Source organism: Thunnus albacares, chromosome 3 (assembly GCF_914725855.1).
Source record: "Thunnus albacares chromosome 3, fThuAlb1.1, whole genome shotgun sequence".
Taxonomy (NCBI): Eukaryota; Metazoa; Chordata; class Actinopteri; order Scombriformes; family Scombridae; genus Thunnus; species Thunnus albacares.
In genome coordinates, this window is record NC_058108.1 from 26,132,603 (window position 1) to 26,154,073 (window position 21,471).

At 41.4% G+C, this 21,471-nt stretch overlaps 1 protein-coding gene across 1 annotated transcript in view; it reads left to right on the plus strand.

Moving 5' to 3' along the window:
- The window catches only part of tll1 (tolloid-like 1), a 60,296-nt gene that overhangs the window by 21,776 nt on the left and 17,049 nt on the right, over positions 1-21,471 (plus strand). The window contains exons 3-17 of the mRNA XM_044347296.1: positions 1,187-1,309; positions 1,504-1,584; positions 2,676-2,849; positions 2,949-3,066; positions 5,220-5,398; positions 7,165-7,270; positions 8,539-8,663; positions 10,235-10,350; positions 10,591-10,693; positions 11,658-11,774; positions 12,502-12,647; positions 18,010-18,205; positions 18,336-18,461; positions 19,779-19,939; positions 20,045-20,225. Of these exons, the coding sequence (XP_044203231.1) occupies positions 1,187-1,309; positions 1,504-1,584; positions 2,676-2,849; positions 2,949-3,066; positions 5,220-5,398; positions 7,165-7,270; positions 8,539-8,663; positions 10,235-10,350; positions 10,591-10,693; positions 11,658-11,774; positions 12,502-12,647; positions 18,010-18,205; positions 18,336-18,461; positions 19,779-19,939; positions 20,045-20,225 (2,052 nt within the window). The remainder of the gene's footprint in view (positions 1-1,186; positions 1,310-1,503; positions 1,585-2,675; positions 2,850-2,948; positions 3,067-5,219; positions 5,399-7,164; positions 7,271-8,538; positions 8,664-10,234; positions 10,351-10,590; positions 10,694-11,657; positions 11,775-12,501; positions 12,648-18,009; positions 18,206-18,335; positions 18,462-19,778; positions 19,940-20,044; positions 20,226-21,471) is intronic.

Genomic DNA, 21,471 nt, shown 5'->3' on the forward strand with positions numbered 1-21,471 from the left:
ATGGAACTGATGATCAAATTACATTATCAGTTTCTCAACACATGACATTGCAGAAATCCACTATGGGAAACAAACGTCCTGGTTGAATTATGTTAATAATGTCTCATTGCTCATTCTCTAAAATTACCATTACTGCAACAAATGATCAGCATCATACAAAGTAATCAATGGGTTTGCCTGGTTTTACATCATTGCTGTCCAGTGTTCTCGTTATGGATTTATCTACAGCACAGTTTTATTAGTTAGTATGAGTAAGCAGGGAGGGAGGAGCAGTGGAGGGGACAGCAGTGAGAGTGTCACTTGCCAAAAGGCTTAGACATGGCCTGATATCAGACCACTGTAAGACCACTGGGGCTGACTAGTGACTCTGAGTGTTTGTATGTTTGTGTTCGAGAGAGAGACAAAGTTGCTCTGACAGATATCAAACACAAGTTTCTATGCATTCTGGTGGAGTTGATGTGTAATAAGAGCGAGTGAAACTGTGACAACTCTGTACTGTGGTATGACAGTGTTGTTATAACACAGACAATCAATAACCAGAGTACAGAAAACACTTGATTAACTTCCTGGCAAGTGAAACGTACCTTTACACCATGACTGTACTGGTGTGACATCTAACCTGCTGGCTGCTCAACAAGTACACATTGTATTTCCTTAATGAGAAGCTCTTAGAGCTTTGCACTGGAGGTCTTAGCAGGTCGAACAGTTTGTACCAGAACTGAACTTAGGAGCAACTGAATCTAAGCCTGAACAGCCTTAAAAAACAGGACATCATTAGGAAAAAGGCCCTAGTTAACTGGATTAGGTTTTGTTAAGGTCCAGTGGTCCAGAGGCAAGACAATCAAGCATTAGAGGACAGTGACTCAAAGGAGCTCTAGACAGAAGTTTTTTGTTTTTAATTAAAGTCAGTGTGCATACTTATATGTGTATATAGCTTGTGTGTATATATCTAATATGTATGTGTGTTTATATGTCTGTGCCACTTCATGTAAAGCCACTCATTCACTAAATGGGGAGGGACTAGGGGGGAGGTGTGAAGTTGTTTTCTCTTTTTGATAAACTTTTGGAAAATACAAAGTTGGGCTTGGTCAAAAGCTCCAGAACAAGTGAGTAAGTTAACCTTGAGTTGAGATTGTTTTGACGACTGATTATGATGATAACTGAGACGCATTTTTCTTACTTCCAGCTGTTTTCTGGGGCGACATCGCGTTAGACGAGGAAGACCTACGCATGTTCCAGATTGACAGGACGATAGACCTGACGCAGCACACGCACATGCACACACACTCCCGACAGGGACACACATCTGGTGAGTGAACTCAACATATCACTCTCACTCCATAATCACCATGTAAAGCTCTATCATGTTTCCTCTCACACACTCTCTTCGGCTGTAGAGTGAAGCCACTTGAATAGTAAGGAAGCAGACAGGGGACCACCCGAGGATATCAACATTTATGGTGCATTGTTTGTGTTTTGATTCTTGGCTTTCGTGTTTGTCAGGTGGCCTGGAGGAACACGAAGTAGCAAAGAAGAGAGGATCGTTATACCTACTGCTGGAAAGAATACGTAGATTCGGTTTCGGTAAGGACCCTAAGCCTCACTACATGCTCTGATATTTGTTACAAATACGTTAAAGGGCATATCCAATTAACTTCAAATCCTGTATGCCATATCTAGTATTCCATTATGACTTCTTTCAGAAAGCTGTTGGTGTCTGTTTATTTCAGCACTGTATAAAAATTGACTTTTCTGCTGAGATTTGATGCTTTGATTAGACTCCACTAACCAACCTGGAAACATTTTATTAATACTGAGCTTCTATAGGAATGCAAACTCAACTTTTTGCACATTTTATTATGTGTATTGGTAACAGTGGTAGGGCAATATGGCCTTAGTCATTTGGAGTTAATAGTCTGAAGACGCGTTCACAGTATTGTGGAAAAACAGCAGTGAAATATCAGCCTTTACATTCAGCTAACACGCTGTCTGAGTCTCTGTAGTGATTTAACTACTGTCAGTTTAAGAATTTTCACATCACAGCCTGTAGGTCTAGTTTCATCTTGTTATAGAAATGGTAAATGCATAGAAACTAAAGTATTTGCAAATAGCTGTTTGCCAATGATAAACCTTCCAGATTCATACACAGCACAAGAAGCTTTTTTTTTTTTTTTTTTTTTTAAATTTGCAATAATGTGCTTTCATGCAAACCACTGGTCCTGTCAGGCCTTATTTTATGACAAAGTGAGACATGTCCAAAGCCTCCAGGTGTCAGCTTTGTAATGAAGTTGTTTTCAGTACCACAAGTGTTGCTAGTTACAAGATGGTGAAGTTGTGTTACTGAAGCCGAATCAGATCCAGAGCTACTGAATGTTTGAGTTGCCACTTAGTGCAATTCAAGTCATTCAATATACATTATGAACTTTTCAATTAAATATTTAATAAAAACATATATTGCACTGCTAGAGCTATTTCTGTTTCAGCTTTATTACTCTCTGATCTGAGAACAAACTCTGAAAGGTCGAGTATAATAAGTGGAGTGATCCAATAGTCTCTGAGCACATTTATGAGCTGATATTTATAATAATAGCCCAGTAATTTACTCTGTTTAAACACACGCACACAACCTGATCAAGATAAATTGGACTGTGGTTTCTCTCTCCTCGCTTCGTTAGACTATCTCCCAAAGAACTTCAGTAAGGGAGCTGCCAGTCTCAAGAGCCAAACTGGGAAAGGTGGGAAGACTGGGAACGTCGCAAAGAGCCGTATTCCCAGAGCTGCCACATCCCGAGCTGAGAGGATATGGCCTGGAGGAGTTATTCCCTACGTCATAGGAGGAAACTTCACTGGTAAGCAGCTCCACCGGACCGCTGCCTGTACTACTTACAATAAAGTACACATCGACGTGTGATTGTGTAAAAGTAGGATGTAAAATGTGTGTGTTTCAGGTAGTCAGAGGGCCATGTTTAAACAGGCCATGCGTCACTGGGAAAAACAGACGTGCGTAACTTTCATTGAGAAGACAGACGAGGAAAGCTACATAGTGTTCACCTACCGACCCTGCGGGTGAGTTTGGAAGATCTCTTTGTGTGTGTGTGTTTGTATGTGTGTGTGTGTATACCTAGAGTTCAGTAGTGACCTTGTCACAGCGAGAGACGATATGGTCACTCAACAATGGCTCTACTTTCCTTCCTGTCCTGCTCCTGTTTCCCCATCCCACCAATCACACTGCTCCGTCTAAGTGTTTGTATGTTCGTGCAGTTTTTTTGTTCATATTCTGCAGAAGTGCATTGTTCTGCAGTGTGGCAGCACGGTGGGGTCAGAGTGTGTTTGTACAGCGGTGGCACTTCACTGACTGGTAGTAAGTTTAAAGGTTTTAGAGTGGCTGAGATAAGGACGTTTGGGTTTAGCTCTCCAAGCCATTGTTATGCACATGGTTGAAAGAGTAGGATATCCAGCTATATCTGTGGAGTTGCAGTATATATTAGCACTACATTACCCAACAACAATTTCGATAATAAACTGATCAATCGTTTAACTCATTATGCCAAAATTGCCAAATAATCACTAGTTTCAGCTTCTGAAATCTGACGATTTGCTCCTTTTTTTTGAGTAGTTTATTGTGAAAGGGTTATACAACCAACAGGCAAAAACTGTTGGTTGTGTAACCCTCTGGGAACTTATATTTTGCCAGAACATATAACTTTTTACCATCCACTGTTCTGCGCACAAGACACTAACACTATGATATGAGGAGTCACATGAATACAAACATGAAATTCATGTACTGATAGAATAGACTCTTATCTTTATGGTTATTATAGTCATTTTAAACTGAGTATACATTTGAAACCTTAACCTCCATACTCTCAAAGGATTTCTGACAGTCCATCAATGTAAAAGTGTCTAATGATCAGAAATAGCTGATTTGTTCTCATGTAGGTGGACCACCCCAAAAAGGGGGGTATATTGAGTGAACTATTAGGATCCAGGTAGTCATTTTGGATGGTTGCACCATTATATTGAATGTTTTTTTGCACACACTTTCCACACTTTAAGTCTGAAATATTTGTATTCGTAGAAAAATGGAGATCTCAACTAGAATTTAATATGGCTGGTTATCAAACCTCAATACATTTTGGTATTGACCAAAATATGTTTCTAACATTGCATATTGAAAAATTTCAAGCACTTAAAGGTAGAGTGTCCGGTCAGATTCAAAATCGTACTTATTTTTTGATTCGATAGTTTCTGATATAAAATATAATTTTTTCCAATTTTAAACTGTATTTTTTAGGTAAGTTCTTGTACTGCTTCTTGTGTTCAGACAACATTAAACATTTGATCATTACATTATCAAACATTATCAAAAACTCAGGTATTACAATATAGTATTACAGTATATCAGCACAAATATCAAAAAAATTGAAACGACCAGACATAGAATTTCATAGATGTTATGTGGATTGAACGATGATCTTCACACTACAAAGTTCACAATGATGGGGTTAATGATGTTAATACTTACAGGCATTTGGAAGAGCTGAAGATCTGCGTGTTAACTGATGATGCCAGTTGTCTCGTGTTCTGTGACAGGCTGGCTGCATCAGAGATTAGACGCTTTAATCTGATGTATAAATACCCTGTTGCTTGGATGTGTGGTGTGTGTGACAGAAAGAGAGACGGAAAAGTAAGAAAGGAGTGACGGTTTATAACAAAACCAAAGAACATTTTTGGCACCTGTGTGTGTGTGAAATAGTTGCACTGATCAAGCTGCATTTCCTACAAGAAAAGACTCTATCTACTCCAGTGACTCCTGATCCTTCTCCTGCAATCAGCTCGGTGGATAACTTTAATCAGATTTGTTAGCCTGGCACGGATGTCTCGGCTACCCAGAAAAAGAGAATGAGTGTGTGCGTGCGTGTTTGAGTGTTCTGTGAGAAGCGATATGTGAATTCTCACAGCTTATTCACTTCGGGTTATGAAACTTCAGCCTTATTGGAGTGTTGTATGTAAATAAATCCTGGCACTTTTCCTCTGGTGGATGTAGTACAGGGCAGGAAATCCTGAAAGGACTAAGTGTATTTGTGTGTGTGTGTGTGTGTGTGTGTGTGTGTGTGTGTTCATAAAGCACTACTGATGCTCTTTCCACTGCCAAATGTGTAGTAAATGTCATCCGCCTATCTCCCTGCTATCAACTTCCTACTAATCCTTATTAGGTGTTGTTCCTATGTGGGTCGTCGTGGCAACGGTCCCCAGGCTATCTCCATAGGCAAGAACTGTGACAAGTTTGGCATCGTGGTGCACGAACTGGGCCATGTCATTGGCTTCTGGCATGAGCACACGCGGCCTGATCGTGATGATCATGTGACCATCATCCGGGATAACATCCAACCAGGTGAGACTCATTACCCAGGATGCACCTGGGTCTCTGTTTAGAATCATTCAGGGTTGTTTTCTAGCTGGAGACAAATGAGGACATTTACGGACAACATGTTTGTCCGTTTTCAAATTCACACTCGTGTGTTGCTCTGTGTGAGTGTGAATGAGGCTTATAATGACTGTGAAGTCACCTAGACCCCCAGACTGTCTGTCACGTTTCCTCCCACACACTCCTCTGCACCGCAAGACATTCACAGTCTGACAGGTGTTAAATCAAATGACATACCAGTGTATGTCAAGGATGTATGACAACGCTCCTAAGTTCCCTAATCTATTCAAGCTTATAATACATTTATGTGTGTATTTTTAGCAGTCTGAGGGTCAGATTTACTAAGAAAATGGCATTGCACAAATTAGATTTTAAATACAAAACATTTAATGATGAACTACATGTGAGAAAAACTATTACTGTTGGTCAAAATAGGCTATTACTCATGAAATTATTTCATAATTTTAAGCTTATGTACAATTATTAACAAGTTAGGAGCCAATAAACACGTTCATGGGAAATAAAAAAGGAAAGAACCTAGTTTCAGCTTGTAGTGTGTTTTACAGTTCCCTGATGGTCAAGTTTGATGAAAGTCCATCAAAATTAAAACACATTGCACAACTCTTCTCCAGTACAGTGTGTTCTTCGCCAAATGTTTTCAGCTTTCTCGCCTTCGTGAGGCTGCTTATGTTTTCCCTTAAGTATATATTTCATAGATTCACCATGTGACCAATGAATCACTATAAATACCACACAGACAAAATTAAAGAATCAATCACTTTTTTTTTTTTTATGATATACAAAAACTCAATAATTCAAAGAGGAATGGTGATGGCTGTACAACCAGTACCTATAATCTTTTTACAAAATTATCTATAAAAATGTACTCTTTCATCTCACTCCATCAATCAGTAAAAAAGTTAAATATTCATCTTTCAATTCAGTCAATAAGATTCTGCATCCAGACTAGTCTTTTGAAACATAGCGTATTTACATAATTCCCATTATTTTAATGTGTATGAATAATCTTAGTCAATTCCAAAGTGCATCTGTAAATTGAAGTGAATTCATCCATCTATTAACATAATTTCCCATATTTTGCAAAAACATTTTTCATTCGTGAGCAAATACGACCCAGTAAATTCTACAAAAATGGCTTTGACGAAGGTTTGATGAACAGAAACAGAAAAATATTTTGCTCATTAATAGTATCCTAATCTAATAATTTTTCTTTCAAATAATAAGGTTTTAGTTATATTCAAGCTCATATTTAATGCCCCTTTCTTTACCCCACTACAACCTTCCTTCTGGCTCGTGTAAATCCAGTCTGGGTTTAGATGAGCACCTGGTCTTCGGAGTCTGAGAATCTTACCCACAACATCTGTTAACATGTCTCCTCTCTTTTATTTGCGTAATCCTCCCTTAAATGCACATGCAATGAGGAGAGGGGACCACCTTGCAGACACAAATGACATGCAAACTGTGACTCCATCCTGATGTGTCTGTTTGATAAACACACAGCATGTGTTTGGGGCAGAATGCGTCACATCTGTGCCTGAAAAACAAGCGCGAATGCCTTAGGAAATCTGATAATCTTACATTCGTTTTTTTTTTTTTTTGCTGTGTGATAAAACTGAGCCTTCTAATGCTGCTGTCTCTGCATGTGTGCAAATGTGTCTGCGTGTGTTTGTGTGTTTATGTGTGTGCGCGTTTGTTCATTGTATCTTTCCCAGGCCAGGAGTATAACTTCCTCAAGATGGAGCCAGGGGAGGTCAACTCTCTTGGGGAGCCATATGATTTTGATAGCATCATGCACTACGCCAGGAACACCTTCTCACGGTAACCGGCAGCCAACATCATATCTGTGTAGTTTTGCTTTAAAATTTACAAACAGATCAGATACTTGATCTGCTGAAACAGCTCTTTCTCAACCTTATAAAGTCTGCTAAAGTTGGCTCTGTGATTTTGTGAAACAGAAACCTACCTTGATCGTTTTTTGAGTGATTCTGTATGTTGTGATTTATTCATGTGGGGTGGAGCAGATAGTTACCCTTGACTAACCTTCATCACCCACTGCAAGTAAAGGCTTGGTGCAACATGTTAAAGTGAATATAGAAAGAGCATAACTCTCTTATTTTGGGATTTATAGCATTAAATCATTTTTGACATTATTATTAGTGAAGGGAGCGTAGTTCCACTCCTGCATATATGTCATGAGTGACTTGCTAGATCTTGGAGGTTTTATAGTATACTCAACATTTTTAGGTCAGACAGAGTGTGATACAGTTCAGAGCAGAGCAGAGAGAGTTAATATTATTATTTGTAACTGGAATACAGCAAAAACAAATTACAAATGCTGACCTAATGTCTCACTAAGGCTGGCTATTACTTTAGGTTAAAAAGCTATTTCCCTCCCTTTTTACTTTTGACCCTTTAAAACAAATCAATCTCTACTTTTTCCACTAGTCATCAGTTGGATATGGTTTACCCTTGTGACCATTTTTTTTAGTTTTTTCCTTTTATTTAAATATATTTTTAGAGAGCCAAAGAGGTAAATGATGCAATAATTCATAAAAAGGCAAATGTTTGAGGAAAGTCTGAATAAACATATTTTTTTATAGCAGAGGGCATGTTTTTTTTTTCTTTTTTTCTGTAATATTAATCATCTCATGACCCAGCAGATTTATCTTGCAACCCCATGTGGGAGTCTCGAACCCCCAGGTTGGGAACCACTGGCTTAGATTATCTATTTAAATTAGACTTGTGCTTGTGTTAACATTTACAGCAGGCCGTGATTGTACTATAGCACATTTAACATGCTTTCCATGAGTGAGGATGCTTTTTAATCTCTGCCATAGCTACTGCTATAACCCTGCTCAGCTCCAGTTAACACATAAGAGGAAAACTTTTAAAAACACAACAGTATGGGGGGAACTGTATTCGCATGGAGGTCGCTGTTTTTGGAAATGACTGATTCTTCTGAGAACATAGGAAGTTATATTACACTGTTTTGAAAATGAATGCATGCATGTTGTAATCTCTTATTGAATTTCCCTGAAATCAGAGCAGGATGTGTTTGGTAACTCTCTGTTTTTTTCACTCTAAAGGGGTATGTTCCTCGACACCATCCTTCCATCCAGAGATGAAAACGGGGTCCGGCCTGCTATTGGCCAACGGACCAGACTAAGTAAAGGAGACATTGCACAGGCAAGGAAGCTGTATAGATGTCCAGGTACTGATATATTTACTATGAGACCACAATGTGTATATGTGCATGTGTGTAAGGAAGAAACTAAAGATGATGCCTGTTAATCTTCTCGTATCTTTGGTGTAAAACTAGACCACCTCTTTAGTCTCAAAAGTACAGAGTTAAGCAATTGTTTTTCCATGTGACGCTTCCCTCTGTCTTTTTTTGCGGGGCTGTGCCTTAACACACACACATCATACACAGTCTTACCGTCAGTTCTTGCACACACCCCTGCTGATTTGGCGTCCCTCTGGTCCCTGGTTAGCCACTCTGACGTAATCTGGATCTGCTCTCAAATCGAGCTCTGTAGTCGTGTTGTAAAGGTTTACAATCTCAAATGTTGCCATCTCTCTTTGGCCCACACACACACACACACACTCATACCCCATGAGGAGTTCACACTTTAGGTCATCATGAGCGTGTGATGAAATAAATATGAAACAAACGGATTAAACATCAATATTTACAAGTTGTGTCACAATTCTCTCACAAATCTTTCAAATTTTCTGGCACATCGTTTTTGTTTTATATCATTTAACTCAATAAACTTTAAAAATACTGTATATCTGGAATATTTTACCTTTTAATTTTCAATATATGTGCTTAGACAACAAATGATTAGTATAAATAAGTGTAATATATATGTAATTTTAATAAAGCCCTTTTGATACTGGAATGATGGAGTGAGTGTGTGTTAGCATGTCCCAGCTGGAAATAGATAAAACTTCAACCTTATAAGGTCATATTTGAGTGATACCATATTCACTGACAGATGAACAGAGCCCCAGGGCATTGTGGGGGAAAACAGCATGCATGATGGGATAGGAGGGGCACATTTGGCTAACCTCCTTTTGAGAGGGAGCGACGGCACTAAATTCAGAATGAGGGATAAAGAGAGCAATATTGTCCGATATTTTCTTTGTTTTTTTGTATGAATATCCATCCAGCTGTTACGGTTATTTTTTATTATTTGTCTTTATTGTGAAGAATTAAACATCTGTCACTCCAGTTCACTTACAGTAAATGACTCTTCTACAGGGCGATGATTAATTCTGCTAAATGGTGATGGGGCCTAATGATTGTGGTCGGACCTCACATGCACACTGATTCACAAAGGAATACAAACGCGCACACTGTAGCCTCCTACATGCAAAACTAAAAGAGGCCAAAAGCAACATGAAACATGAGTTTGTTTGGGAGAGTAATTTTAATCCCTTTACTGTTTTCCGATTCAGAAATGCAGTTCTAACAGTTTCCATATGGACAGATCAGATATTATGGACATAAACTCAGGCACAAAAACAGTGCATGAAGCTGTTTTGACAAAATGTCTGTAGTTTATTTATTTTGCTAAATTGGCAGTAAAAAGATGAATTTGTGCAGATTGAGAATAATAATAGATATGAGAGCCATGTGTATTTTAGTAATGTACCAATCATAAGTATCAGCACACAGCTGAAAGGATTATGCATTAACAGCAGGACTTACCACAAAAATGTAACTCCATCTGTGTATGTGTGTGTTTGTGTGTTTGTGTGTGTGTCTGTGTGTTGCAGCATGTGGAGAGACACTCCAAGAGTCAACGGGCAATTTCTCGTCTCCCGGTTACCCCAACGGATACCCTTCATACACACACTGTGTCTGGAGAATATCTGTTACACCCGGAGAAAAGGTGCACACACACACACAAACACACACACTCACACACACACATAGTAGCCCCCTGCAGTGCAGTGAATGTGCATGCATTGCCAATAACAATAAGAGACTGCTGACAGAATGACTGTATATTGATTAAATCCTCACAACACAGGTAACACCCTCTTCCTCTGTTTTGTCTCCTCTCGTCTGGTCTCTGAAGTGCAAAGATTTGTATTAAATATGTTTTTTCTAATCTTTTTCACTTCTCCAGATTGTTCTCAACTTCACCACCATGGATCTGTATAAGAGCAGCCTGTGTTGGTATGACTACATTGAGGTTCGGGATGGATATTGGAGGAAAGCTCCACTGCTCGGTAAGAGCAACAGACAGTCAGCCATTGGCGAGCTGAAGGAGAAGGCCTTATTTAGTTTTTTTCTTCATTGGCTTTTTAATTGGCTTCACACACTGTGATCACCTTAATGATGACAACTGCATTGATTGTAAGGCAGCGTTCAGACTTAGAGTAGTGCTGCATAAAAAAAACACAAGGGGCTGCATTGATATGGCTGTGTTGCTATAGATACAGTTGAGAAAATGAAATGCAATCCAGGAAGTTACATTTTGGCGTGGTGGGTGAGCATTTTTGCCTAAGGTCGGTGCTCTAAACCCCTAAGCCACCTCCAGGATGCCAGGAAGTCCAGTTTGATGGATAATCAGAGGTTAAGATGCTGCACAGCTGTTTAAGCTTCTTTGAGGCAGGAAATACAGCTCTGAACAGTTATCATGGCAGAAATTTGCTTGACCAAACCCCCAGGATCAGGGCTGTGAGGTGATTTTGATATAGTGGCTAGTCAGTATTGCAGGGCATGTGATGCACACTGCCTCAAGACACAGCTTTTTCTGGGCGTCACAAACACTGTGAAATAACTCTTTGTGTTATCAGAATTCGGAGGAAGCCTGAATATTTTCAGCACACTGTATGTGCCTGGCGAGCAGCTTTCTTTGGAATGAGTGCGGTACCACCTTGGAATATGATATCTAATTCTCTTGATATGTGGTTTGTGCTTACATGGTTCTACGTGACATTGCATTGCACTGCAGCAAAAAATCAACCAGAATCAACTTTTTTGCCAAATGACACTTAATATTTTAGTCAGAGCCCTCTGTGACAGCACCACAGCTGTGCCAATACTGTGGTCTTATTGAAATGAACGAGGAGGCTACATTTTCTTATGCAGGGCTTTTGTCATCCTGAACTCAGACTCTCAACAATTTTCCACACATGTTCCTAACAAGGTGTGTGTGTTTGTGTGTGTGTGTGTGTTCGTATTTCACAGGCAGGTTTTGTGGAGATAAAGTTCCTGACGTCTTGATCTCCACTGACAGCAGAATGTGGATTGAGTTTCGCAGCAGCAGCAACTGGGTGGGAAAGGGCTTCGCTGCCATTTATGAAGGTAACTTTTCTACCTCAAAAACAAACAAATATTCGAACAAATAAATATATAAACACATGAAAATACAGAGATTGTAAACCCACTTTACACGAGGGCTGGTTTCAAATTTGATGACTGACAGTGACTTTTGTTAGAAGATGTTACACATAAGGGTTGAAGGATTTCCCACAATTTCAAAATCACTACTTCCTGGGATGTATTACTATTACTGGGATTCCCAGGATTTCTAAGCATGAATGACATTTGATTTTAACAAAATAATTGCATGCAAATTGATTTAATACGATGTTTATTCAGATTTTGGGGTGTTTTTCTTCCATATTCAATAGTTGATGCGGTAGTAGACTAAAAAGTAGACAATAGGTACATTACTGAGATGGAAAATTGCACCAATCATCTGATTTTATGCTTGAAATAACAAAGTACTGATAGCTCTGAACTCATTCTGAGGGCATGTGCTTTGTTACGACAGTTACGTGGTAGCGATAATGAAGGCGTCTTTGTTTCAGTTGTCAGTAGACAGGCAAACACATGCCAAAAATCCAGTGTTCCTGCAGGTATTTTTCCCAGGACAGGGGAGCAGATTTTGGCATGGAATACTGGGAAATCATGGGATCTCAATTCCAGGCATTCAACTCTGATACGCATGAATTTCGAGTGTTTTTGGTCAGTGCAGTTGATGCTAATCCATCCTGTTTTTCACTCTCTTTCTCTCTCTCCTGTGCAGCGATCTGTGGAGGGGAGATCACCAAGGACTCAGGACAAATTCAGTCTCCCAACTATCCTGATGACTACAGACCCTCCAAAGAGTGTGTGTGGAGGATCACTGTGTCTGAGGGATACAACGTCGGGCTCAGCTTCCAGGCTTTCGAGGTGACTCACTCCCTGTGTTTGTTTGTGTGTGTGGTGTGTGTGTATGTTGTTTCTCTACCTCCTTCTGAGTGTGTATGTGTGTGTGTGTGTGTGTGTGTATGTGTGCACTTAGGAATGTCTGGGTCATATTTCATGCATGTATAGCTGCTAGGAAGTTAATAAAGGTGGTGTGTGTGTGTGTATGTGAGTGTATAGAGACACAGAGCAGGCAGCTGAGGACTGGTGTTGTAGTTTTTCACTATAAAAATGTCAGTATGCTAAATGACTCGATCTGTACCCATACTGACTTTAAACATGTCAGGTCAAAGGTCGCCTTTTCACAGGGTAAGATCAGCCTCTACTAGAATTGCATTGGTCTCAGACACTTTCTATTCTATTCTACTCTATAAAGCAAGCAGTGCCAGTGGGTGCAGTTAATGTATGTAACCACACTGTCTGCTTAGTGTTAGTCAACAACATAATTGTTTGTGGAAATAGACTTAATTTTGACCCTGCTGTTTGTGTCTGAGCCTGTCTTGTCTATTTCCTTTTTCATTTTATATGTTTGACTTTTTCTGTTCTAAAAGCATAATGTGAACAAATTGCTTGATAGAATTTGGTTCAGAGGTCCTTCCTCATAGTGCACTGATGAATGCACCACAGTAAAAGTCACAGCTGTGACACTAACACCAATGCAAAGACTGACCTAAATTAGTAAAGTAAATAAATAAATAAACAAACAGTAGAACTCACAGACGTGTCTACAGTAGCTGAATTTCTTTATCTGTAGTGGTTCAGTCTGTAAGATCCTGTCAGTGTCAGATGCTGCAGGCCCACAGATTGTGTTAAAGAAAGATATAGTTTGTTTACAACCTGGGTATTCACTAAGTAACCATTTTTCCTTTTGGTTATGATTTTTTTCCAAATCAAGAGCTGAAACTATTAGTCAAATCATCAACTGAACTATATTGACTGAAATATAATCTGTAACTATTTTGATAATTGATTATTCATTTCATTCGGGTTTTAAGATTGAAGTAGGAGATTTTTCTGGTTTCTCTCAAAATATGAATATTTGCTGGTTCTCTTAGTCTTCTGCAATGATAAATTGAATGTCTCTAGATTTAAGACTGTTAACAAAACAAGCAATTTTATATACAATGATTAATTGATTACTTGAGAAAATGAGATGAATTGATAATGAAGATAATCAGGTGTTCCCCGGTCCAACAGTCCAAGAAACACGGGCAGTCAGACAATTGGACAATAAACCAATCCAATTTAGGAAACTTATTTAGGAGAAGATTAAGGCGAAATTCCTGATTCTGGATTCTGAAATGCTGACAGCCTCTTAGAAAGAAAAGAGGGGTTGGGCCACATGGTAACGCCAGACCCATCAGAATTCCAACGCACACAGTCCTTGCCAACTGACAGGGCATAAAGCTTACCAACTCACTTTGCAGATGCAACAGCGAGGAGATAGGCAGTCTTACCAGAGAGTCATCTGAGGCCCCTAATAGGGGCTCAAACGGTGGGGAACATAAAGATTCTAGGATGATAGGCAAATCCCATGAAGGCACCCGTACAACACATAGGGGCCACAGCCAAGAGCACCTTTCAGAGAACAGCTTACCAGAGGATGTTACCCACAGTTCGATTGCCCACCAAAACATGTCAAGCTGAGATGGCTGCAGCACACACTTTAATGGTAGAGACTGAGAGCCCCTTATCCGGCAACACCTGCAAATATTTGAGCAATATAGGCACAGAGAGAAGATCCTCTCTTGGTGGGAGAAGCAAAGGCACTCCATTGAGAAGCTGATGGATCACAGGGTACCATATCCTCTCCGGCCAGTATGGAGCCACCAGCAGCACTGTGTGGTTCCATCTGTCTATTCTGTGAAGTATCAGCATGAGTAGTGGAAGTGGAGGGGAGGCAGTCTGGCCAGGGGTGTGCCAGTGTGTCCTGCTCCAATGGACTGATTGGTTCTGAGAGGGACAATGTGTTGATGTTTCCGAAGCAAACAGGTTGACATCCGCTCTGCTGTACCTCTCCCAGATCATCTGAACCACCATCAGGTTCAGTCTCCACTTGCTGGGAGAGGGCTTTTGGTGGGAAAGCTGCCCTGTTCTGCACACCTGGCTGATGCATTACCCTGCCCTGAGACTTGCAAGGCAAGGTGAGGCCCACTGAAGGAACCTCTGAGCCTCCCTCAGGGACTGACTGGATTTGGTATTGTCTGAAAAGACATTTCCCTTCTAAGAAAGGAAGAAAATGTCTGAGGGCTAAGTGTACTGCACACAGCACTCACATTTATGTGCTGGAGCCTCTGCTGCAGACTCCAGGTCCCCCTGACTGTCCTGTGGTTCCACACAGCCCCACAGCCTGAGAGGGAGGAATCTGTTACTACCATCTCCCAGCGGGAGGGAAGTGAGGCCGAGGGAACACCACGGCACAGATAAGCCTTGTTTTTCTAGGGTTCCAGAGACCAGAGGCACTTGCTTGAGACCATCACCATCCTGCTTTGGTGCCTCTTGGGGTCAAGGCCCAAACCCTAGATCCAGATCTGCAAGGGGTGCAATGAAAGGAGCCCTAGTCAATTTGCCCAGCAACCGGAGGAATAGGCTGTATGTTATCCTTGTGCCTCTCTGAAGCAAGAGATGAGGCTGAGAATGTTGTCCAGACTCTGAGGAGAGGGAGAGGCCCTCATCAATACTGAATTGAGGCCAACACCAATGAACACGACTCGCTGAATGGGAACTAAAGAACTCTCTGCAAAAGTCACTGTGAGCCCCAGCTGGGTCATGTGGGCCAAAAGAGTCGTTGTGTCACAGATTGCCTGCTCCCAGGTTGGTGCATATATCAATCAATCATCCAAGTAAGGAGGAATGCGCATGTCCCTGGCAAGCAGAGGAGAAAGTGCTGCCGCAATGCACCTGAGAGCCAGAGACATCAGAGGGTCGTTGACAACATTAATTCTGGCCCCAATGAATTTCGGGGACTGATGGCAAAGGTGCCTAGCATGAGTTGGCAAACTGTTACTTGACTTTGTTCACTTGCACACTATGCTCCAAGCCTTGTTGGGCTGCATGCCCAAACATCAGGCCTGGAATGACAGGCGGTGTGCTAAGTGTCTTCCTGCACCCCTCTGACAAGGGATACTGGACAAGCCACACTTGGCGCTAGGCCAAGGTCAAAGTGAACATCAGTCTGCCAAGCTCTTTGGTCATAAAAGCAAACACCTGGAACGGAGCATTACTCAGGCTGTGTTGAGGCCTCCAGCAATCTGGAGAGTCTGCAATAGAGATAGAACAAAAGTTTCTAATACAGCCCATTTGAGCTGCTATATCATAGCTCTTGGTAAGGAGGTCATCAGTGATTCTACAGTGTGGGCTTGGACTTTGAGCATCCAGTCTAAGGGCTTCATCTGGAGATTCTATCAGAGAGGTAATGGAGGCATCGATGGCAGGCATTTGGTCTAGAACATACTGGGTGGTATCCATCTTAGCAGCCAAAACCCTGCAGTCACTTGGTAGATGGAGGAATGCCTTGGGGTCTCGCCAGCACTTCTGAAGTTTGTCAGTGTATGGTACAGAGGGTGGAACTCTAAGGGCAGATGGTTGTGGAGTGCACTTGAAAAAGTCTCTAGAGGGAGCAGCCTCTACAGGGGCAGCATCCAGACTAAGCCATAAGATGGCCAGTTGGATGGCTTGCTTATCTGTGGAATGACCCGCCTCAGCATCCTTTAAGGCATCTGCTCCTGACCCGTGAGAACCTGTCACAGAGGGGAGGGGGGACTCCCTCTCCAGTTCCTCCTGTGCTCCTGTTTCCTTATCAGTAAAAAGATTCCCTGAGGCCGCAACAGATAGTGAATCCTCATCATGCTGACTAGCAACAGAGGGTAAAGTAGCTAAGCCATCACTCTCATCATAGACCTGGAGTGACGGCTCTGAAACAGCAGTGACAGCAGCAGTGGACGGCCCGCCAGGCGGTAAATTAAGAAGGGCCTTAATCTGGGCAAACTCAGAAGCCAATGTATCTACTTTAAGAGCCAAAGGTTCATCACCCTTCCGTTTCTTCTTAGTGTTGGAAGCGTCACCCTGTGTATGCCTGTGGCACTTAGAACCTGAAGGGGCGCTGATTGCAGGCATTCCTGAAAGAATAGAAAAAGTAAGCCAGCCTCAGCAATGCTACTGTCAGACAAGCACGTTCCTACCCCATACAGACACTGCCAAGGCGAGTGCACTTCAGCGTGTGCACTTGCTATTATAGTTTGATAATAGCAAAAGAGTGAGACACACCTGCCTACAAATCCGAAGTAAACCAGCACCTATAGCACTGTAAAGCTAGCAATGTGGCAGTAGAGCGAGAAACACTCAGCTACAATTCCAATTAAACCAGCACCTATAACACGCGTAAGGCTAGTGATGTAGTGGTAGAGCAAGAAACACGCAACTACAAATCCAATTTCCGCTAGTGTCGCAGGTAATTCATACAAGTCACCCTCGCAATCACGTGTAATTACCGTTAACAAGTATTAAGTCAGTTGCCAAGGAGTGAAAAAACACTCTCAACTATGGTTCCCCAACCATTGACACAGTTGTCATAACATGGTGAAAACATCTCAGCGAGACTGGTTGGCAAAGTATAAAAACACAAGCTAATACAGCACACAGTAGTTCTTCACCCGCAATGGGGAGGGGAGAAAAGTCCAATGCTTTGTGATTGGAGTTTCGGCAAAACTCCTGGCGGGATGAGCACTAGCTATGCAGCCTCTGGAAGACAGAACGTAGCTCCAACTGATAAGTTATGAGGCTACTGGCATAAGTGGTCAAGCACTGATGCTAGCTAATGCTAACAACATACATGACGTGCACATTTAGGCAAGAAGAAAAGGAGACGACTGCTGGTTGCCAGGCCCCTTTATCAGGTTGCTTGTGTCAGCCAGTTCACACATGTGACTTTGTCGGTATTATGTCTCAACCTCCTGCACATGCAAACCATGCATATCCAAGTATTATATTACGTCTCTGGCAGTCAGAAAAAATGAAATAGAGCAAGTGGTTTAGATAATCTACCCACTCATGTTACCTGCCCTATTGAACTATGTAGTGAAGGCACTGTAAACAAAATGTTATCCAAGTTGATACAAATGATCACCAAAACTACAGAAATGAGGGTAAAAATATATTGTTTCTTCCTCAGGGTGTGGTATGGACTTGTTAATTAGGTTACAGTGATAGTCTTTAAATCCCTGAAGACAGAAGAAATTAAAAGCTGCATATAAAATATTACCTGTGACTGACAAACGTATGACAGTGAAGATGTTGAGTTATGAATCTCACTGTGTGTTTCTGCTTACACACCTGGATGTTTGTGTAGATTGAGAGACATGACAGCTGTGCATATGACTACCTGGAAGTTCGAGACGGCCCTCTGGAGACAAGCCCTCTGATTGGCCGATTCTGTGGCTACGACAAACCCGAGGATGTGCGCTCTACCTCACACACACTCTGGATGAAGTTTGTCTCAGACGGGACTGTTAACAAGGCGGGCTTTGCTGCTAACTTTTTCAAAGGTGTGTGTATGATTGAGAGAGGCTATGTGTGTGTGTGTTTGTTTCAGTTGATTGTGTTTTCTCACCTGGCTTTTTAGCCAGAGCATTCTTTAAGTGTCTGAAAATGCGTTCTGACGTGTGTGTTTTTCAGAGGAGGATGAGTGTGCCAAGCCAGACAATGGTGGATGTGAACAGAGGTGTGTAAACACTCTCGGCAGCTTCAAGTGTGCCTGTGATCCAGGCTATGAACTAGCCCCTGACAAGAAGAGTTGTGAAGGTAACAGTGTGTGTATGTGTGTGTGTGTACACGTTTGTGTGTGTACACGTGTGCGTGCGTGTGTGTGTGTGTATGTCTGGAATGCTGAATATGTGTTTATATGTGCATTCCATTGTATGCTGCTGTGTGTCTCTGTAGGATATGAGTCTAACTCATTAGAAAAAAAACATCCGAACAGCCTCCATCAACAGGAAAAAACATCTTTCTGACACAAAGCCACATTGCCTTGTTGTTCCAATGCCACGAATGCTGTGAAGGTCCTTTAATCCCATGAAATAGATTAACTACCCGTAATGACCCACATACTGAAACAACTGAACAAACCACTTCTGAAGCAGAGAGAGAGAGAAAAAGCTATGCTAGTCAAACATCTAAACTGTGGTTATGCTATATTTCTTTGAAGAGCTGTGGTTACTCTGGCATCCCCAGTGAATTAATGTGTGGGAAAATTGTTTATAAAGTGGATTTTCTCCTCTATAAAAGTCCATATATATATATATAATTACAGTGACATTTTGACAAATTTTTATAAAGATGTCTACCATGCCCAACTCAAAATAGTCACACTAGGGAGAGACCTAAACAAGGTCAAGTACAACAATAATGAATAAGGTTCAAAAAGTGAGTCTTGATACCAATGAGGTTTTGGGATAATGGAGTCGGGGGAAAGCACAGGGCATGGCGTGAGTGACTTACATTAGTAGTTACCTACATCCCCTTGAAATTAACAAACATTAGTAGCAAAGACTTCACATACACTTTTCACATTTCCTTTGAGCTGAATTTGATGGATCCATGATATTCCTGCTAACGTCAGTAGAAGCAGAGACAGCAGTCGACAACAGATTTGTTTATCTTCCACATTCCTTTCTTAATATCATCACATTAAAAACACAACCCTCCTGACTAAAATTACTTATTAAAAATACACAGCTGTGGTCTTCATCAAAAATGTGGCAGTACAATCCTTAAACATGAAAACTTGTGTGTTTGCGCTCTCACAAACACACAAGTTAAAAAATATTAATAACACTGAATTTGAAACTGAAACTATAAAAAAAACAACAACTGATCAAGCATTGACCAGATTCACGCTCACCAACAACTCAGTGGATTGTGCCAGAGTTAGGGGAATCCCACTCTCTAATGTGACATAAAAAAATGGGAAACAAAAAGCTCAACTCCTACATTTTTCCATGCAGTTCTGCTCTTGTGGTTTGTAAAACATGTAAACACTGTGTGCTGAATTATATTTCCCCTCTAAGCGTGTGTGTGTGCGTGTGTACATCTGATTTGTTTGTATCTGTGTGTTTGCAGCGGCGTGTGGCGGTCTTCTTTCTAAGCTCAATGGGACCATCAGCACTCCTGGCTGGCCTAAAGAGTATCCACCCAACAAGAACTGTGTGTGGCAGGTGGTCGCTCCCACTCAGTACCGCATCTCTATGCAGTTCGAGGCTTTTGAGCTGGAGGGCAACGAGGTGAGTGCATCTGCGTGTAGTATGTTAATTAGAGCAAAAGGAAGTTGCTAGACATAGTAGCCACTTTGTGGATGTGTGTTATAAGAGCTTTATTTGTGTGTTTAGGTGTGTAAATACGACTATGTGGAGGTGCGCAGCGGCCTGTCACCTGACTCTAAGCTGCATGGTAAATACTGTGGCACTGAGGTCCCTGAAGTCATCACCTCTCAATACAACAACATGAGGATCGAGTTCAAGTCTGACAATACTGTCTCCAAGAAAGGCTTCAAGGCTCACTTCTTCTCAGGTAAGACACGTGTGTGTGTGTGTGTGTGTGTGTGCTTGTCAGGGGTGGGCAGAGCTGTGTATTGAGTTATATCTTGTTCAAAATGTGAGTTTTTGGAGCATACTGAGCAAACAGATGAACAGGGGATAAGTAGGTTATGGTGCAGCAGTGGTTTGATACTTTTGAGACGTTTTAATAATGGGTCACCGCTGGAATCTATTATAACTGACATAACTGACAAACTATCTGTGTTTTGAGTGTTTGATACTCAATAGACACATTTTGTGTGCCACTCCTAATATGAAATGCATACACAGGAGAAAGGATTGTCATAATAGTTTACTCAGTGCTTTGGTGGTATTAAGTATTCACCCACAGCATCTTCTTAATTAGTTTTAATGAGGAGATAATCACTTCTTAGTGGTTAAGTACGTCACCTGCACACTACATTTCCAGCCTAAAATACTGATAATGGAGGATTCTGCAAAACCTCCCAATGCCAACATGTTTGGACGTTTGATGACAACATTATGTTAAAACTTTAAACTTGTTCCTACAGGCGCTATGCTTTGCAATTTCTGCGTATTTAAGGTGTGGTTACAGTACATTTAGGCAACTGAAACTGGGTTTCTTGGGTAGGGAAATTTTTAAGAAGGTCAGTGCCAACATGAACATCACACGTCGCCCTGAATAAATGCTCAAAGCACTCACTGGATGTAAAGGGCGTACTGCAGATTCATACAATGCTAGTGTAATTCCTGAGAGAGTGGGCTGACTATTTCACATTGCCAAATTTAAGTTGTAATAGTCTTAACAACACTCTGGAAGAGCAGAAAGTGTCCTCTGTCCTCATCTGCTGTGTGTAAATGTGTTTGTGTATGTTTGCTTGCATTTGTGGACGTATCCATATATATGTGCTGCGTTGATGCAGCAGCTGTTTTCCTGCCTGTGTACATGTGCTGTGTCTGTCTCTGTCATGCTTTGTCTCCTGAGCCTCCACCGGCTCTCAGGCCTCCTGCACCCACCCTGCGCTCTGCCCTCTCTCCCTCAGACAGGCTGGCACTGTGTCAAGAGCGTATGTTTGTGTTTGAGTCATGCCAGGACATAAAGCGCGGCCGCTCTCCCACTCGTGGCCGCACCAACAACAAGCTGGCAACCTCATCAAAGGTCAGAGGTAACATGACCTCTCAATCGGCATCTCTGATTGGATTCTGGTCTACCGTGTGATATGGAGAAATGGATGGATCCTATTTTAACGGTGTGGATC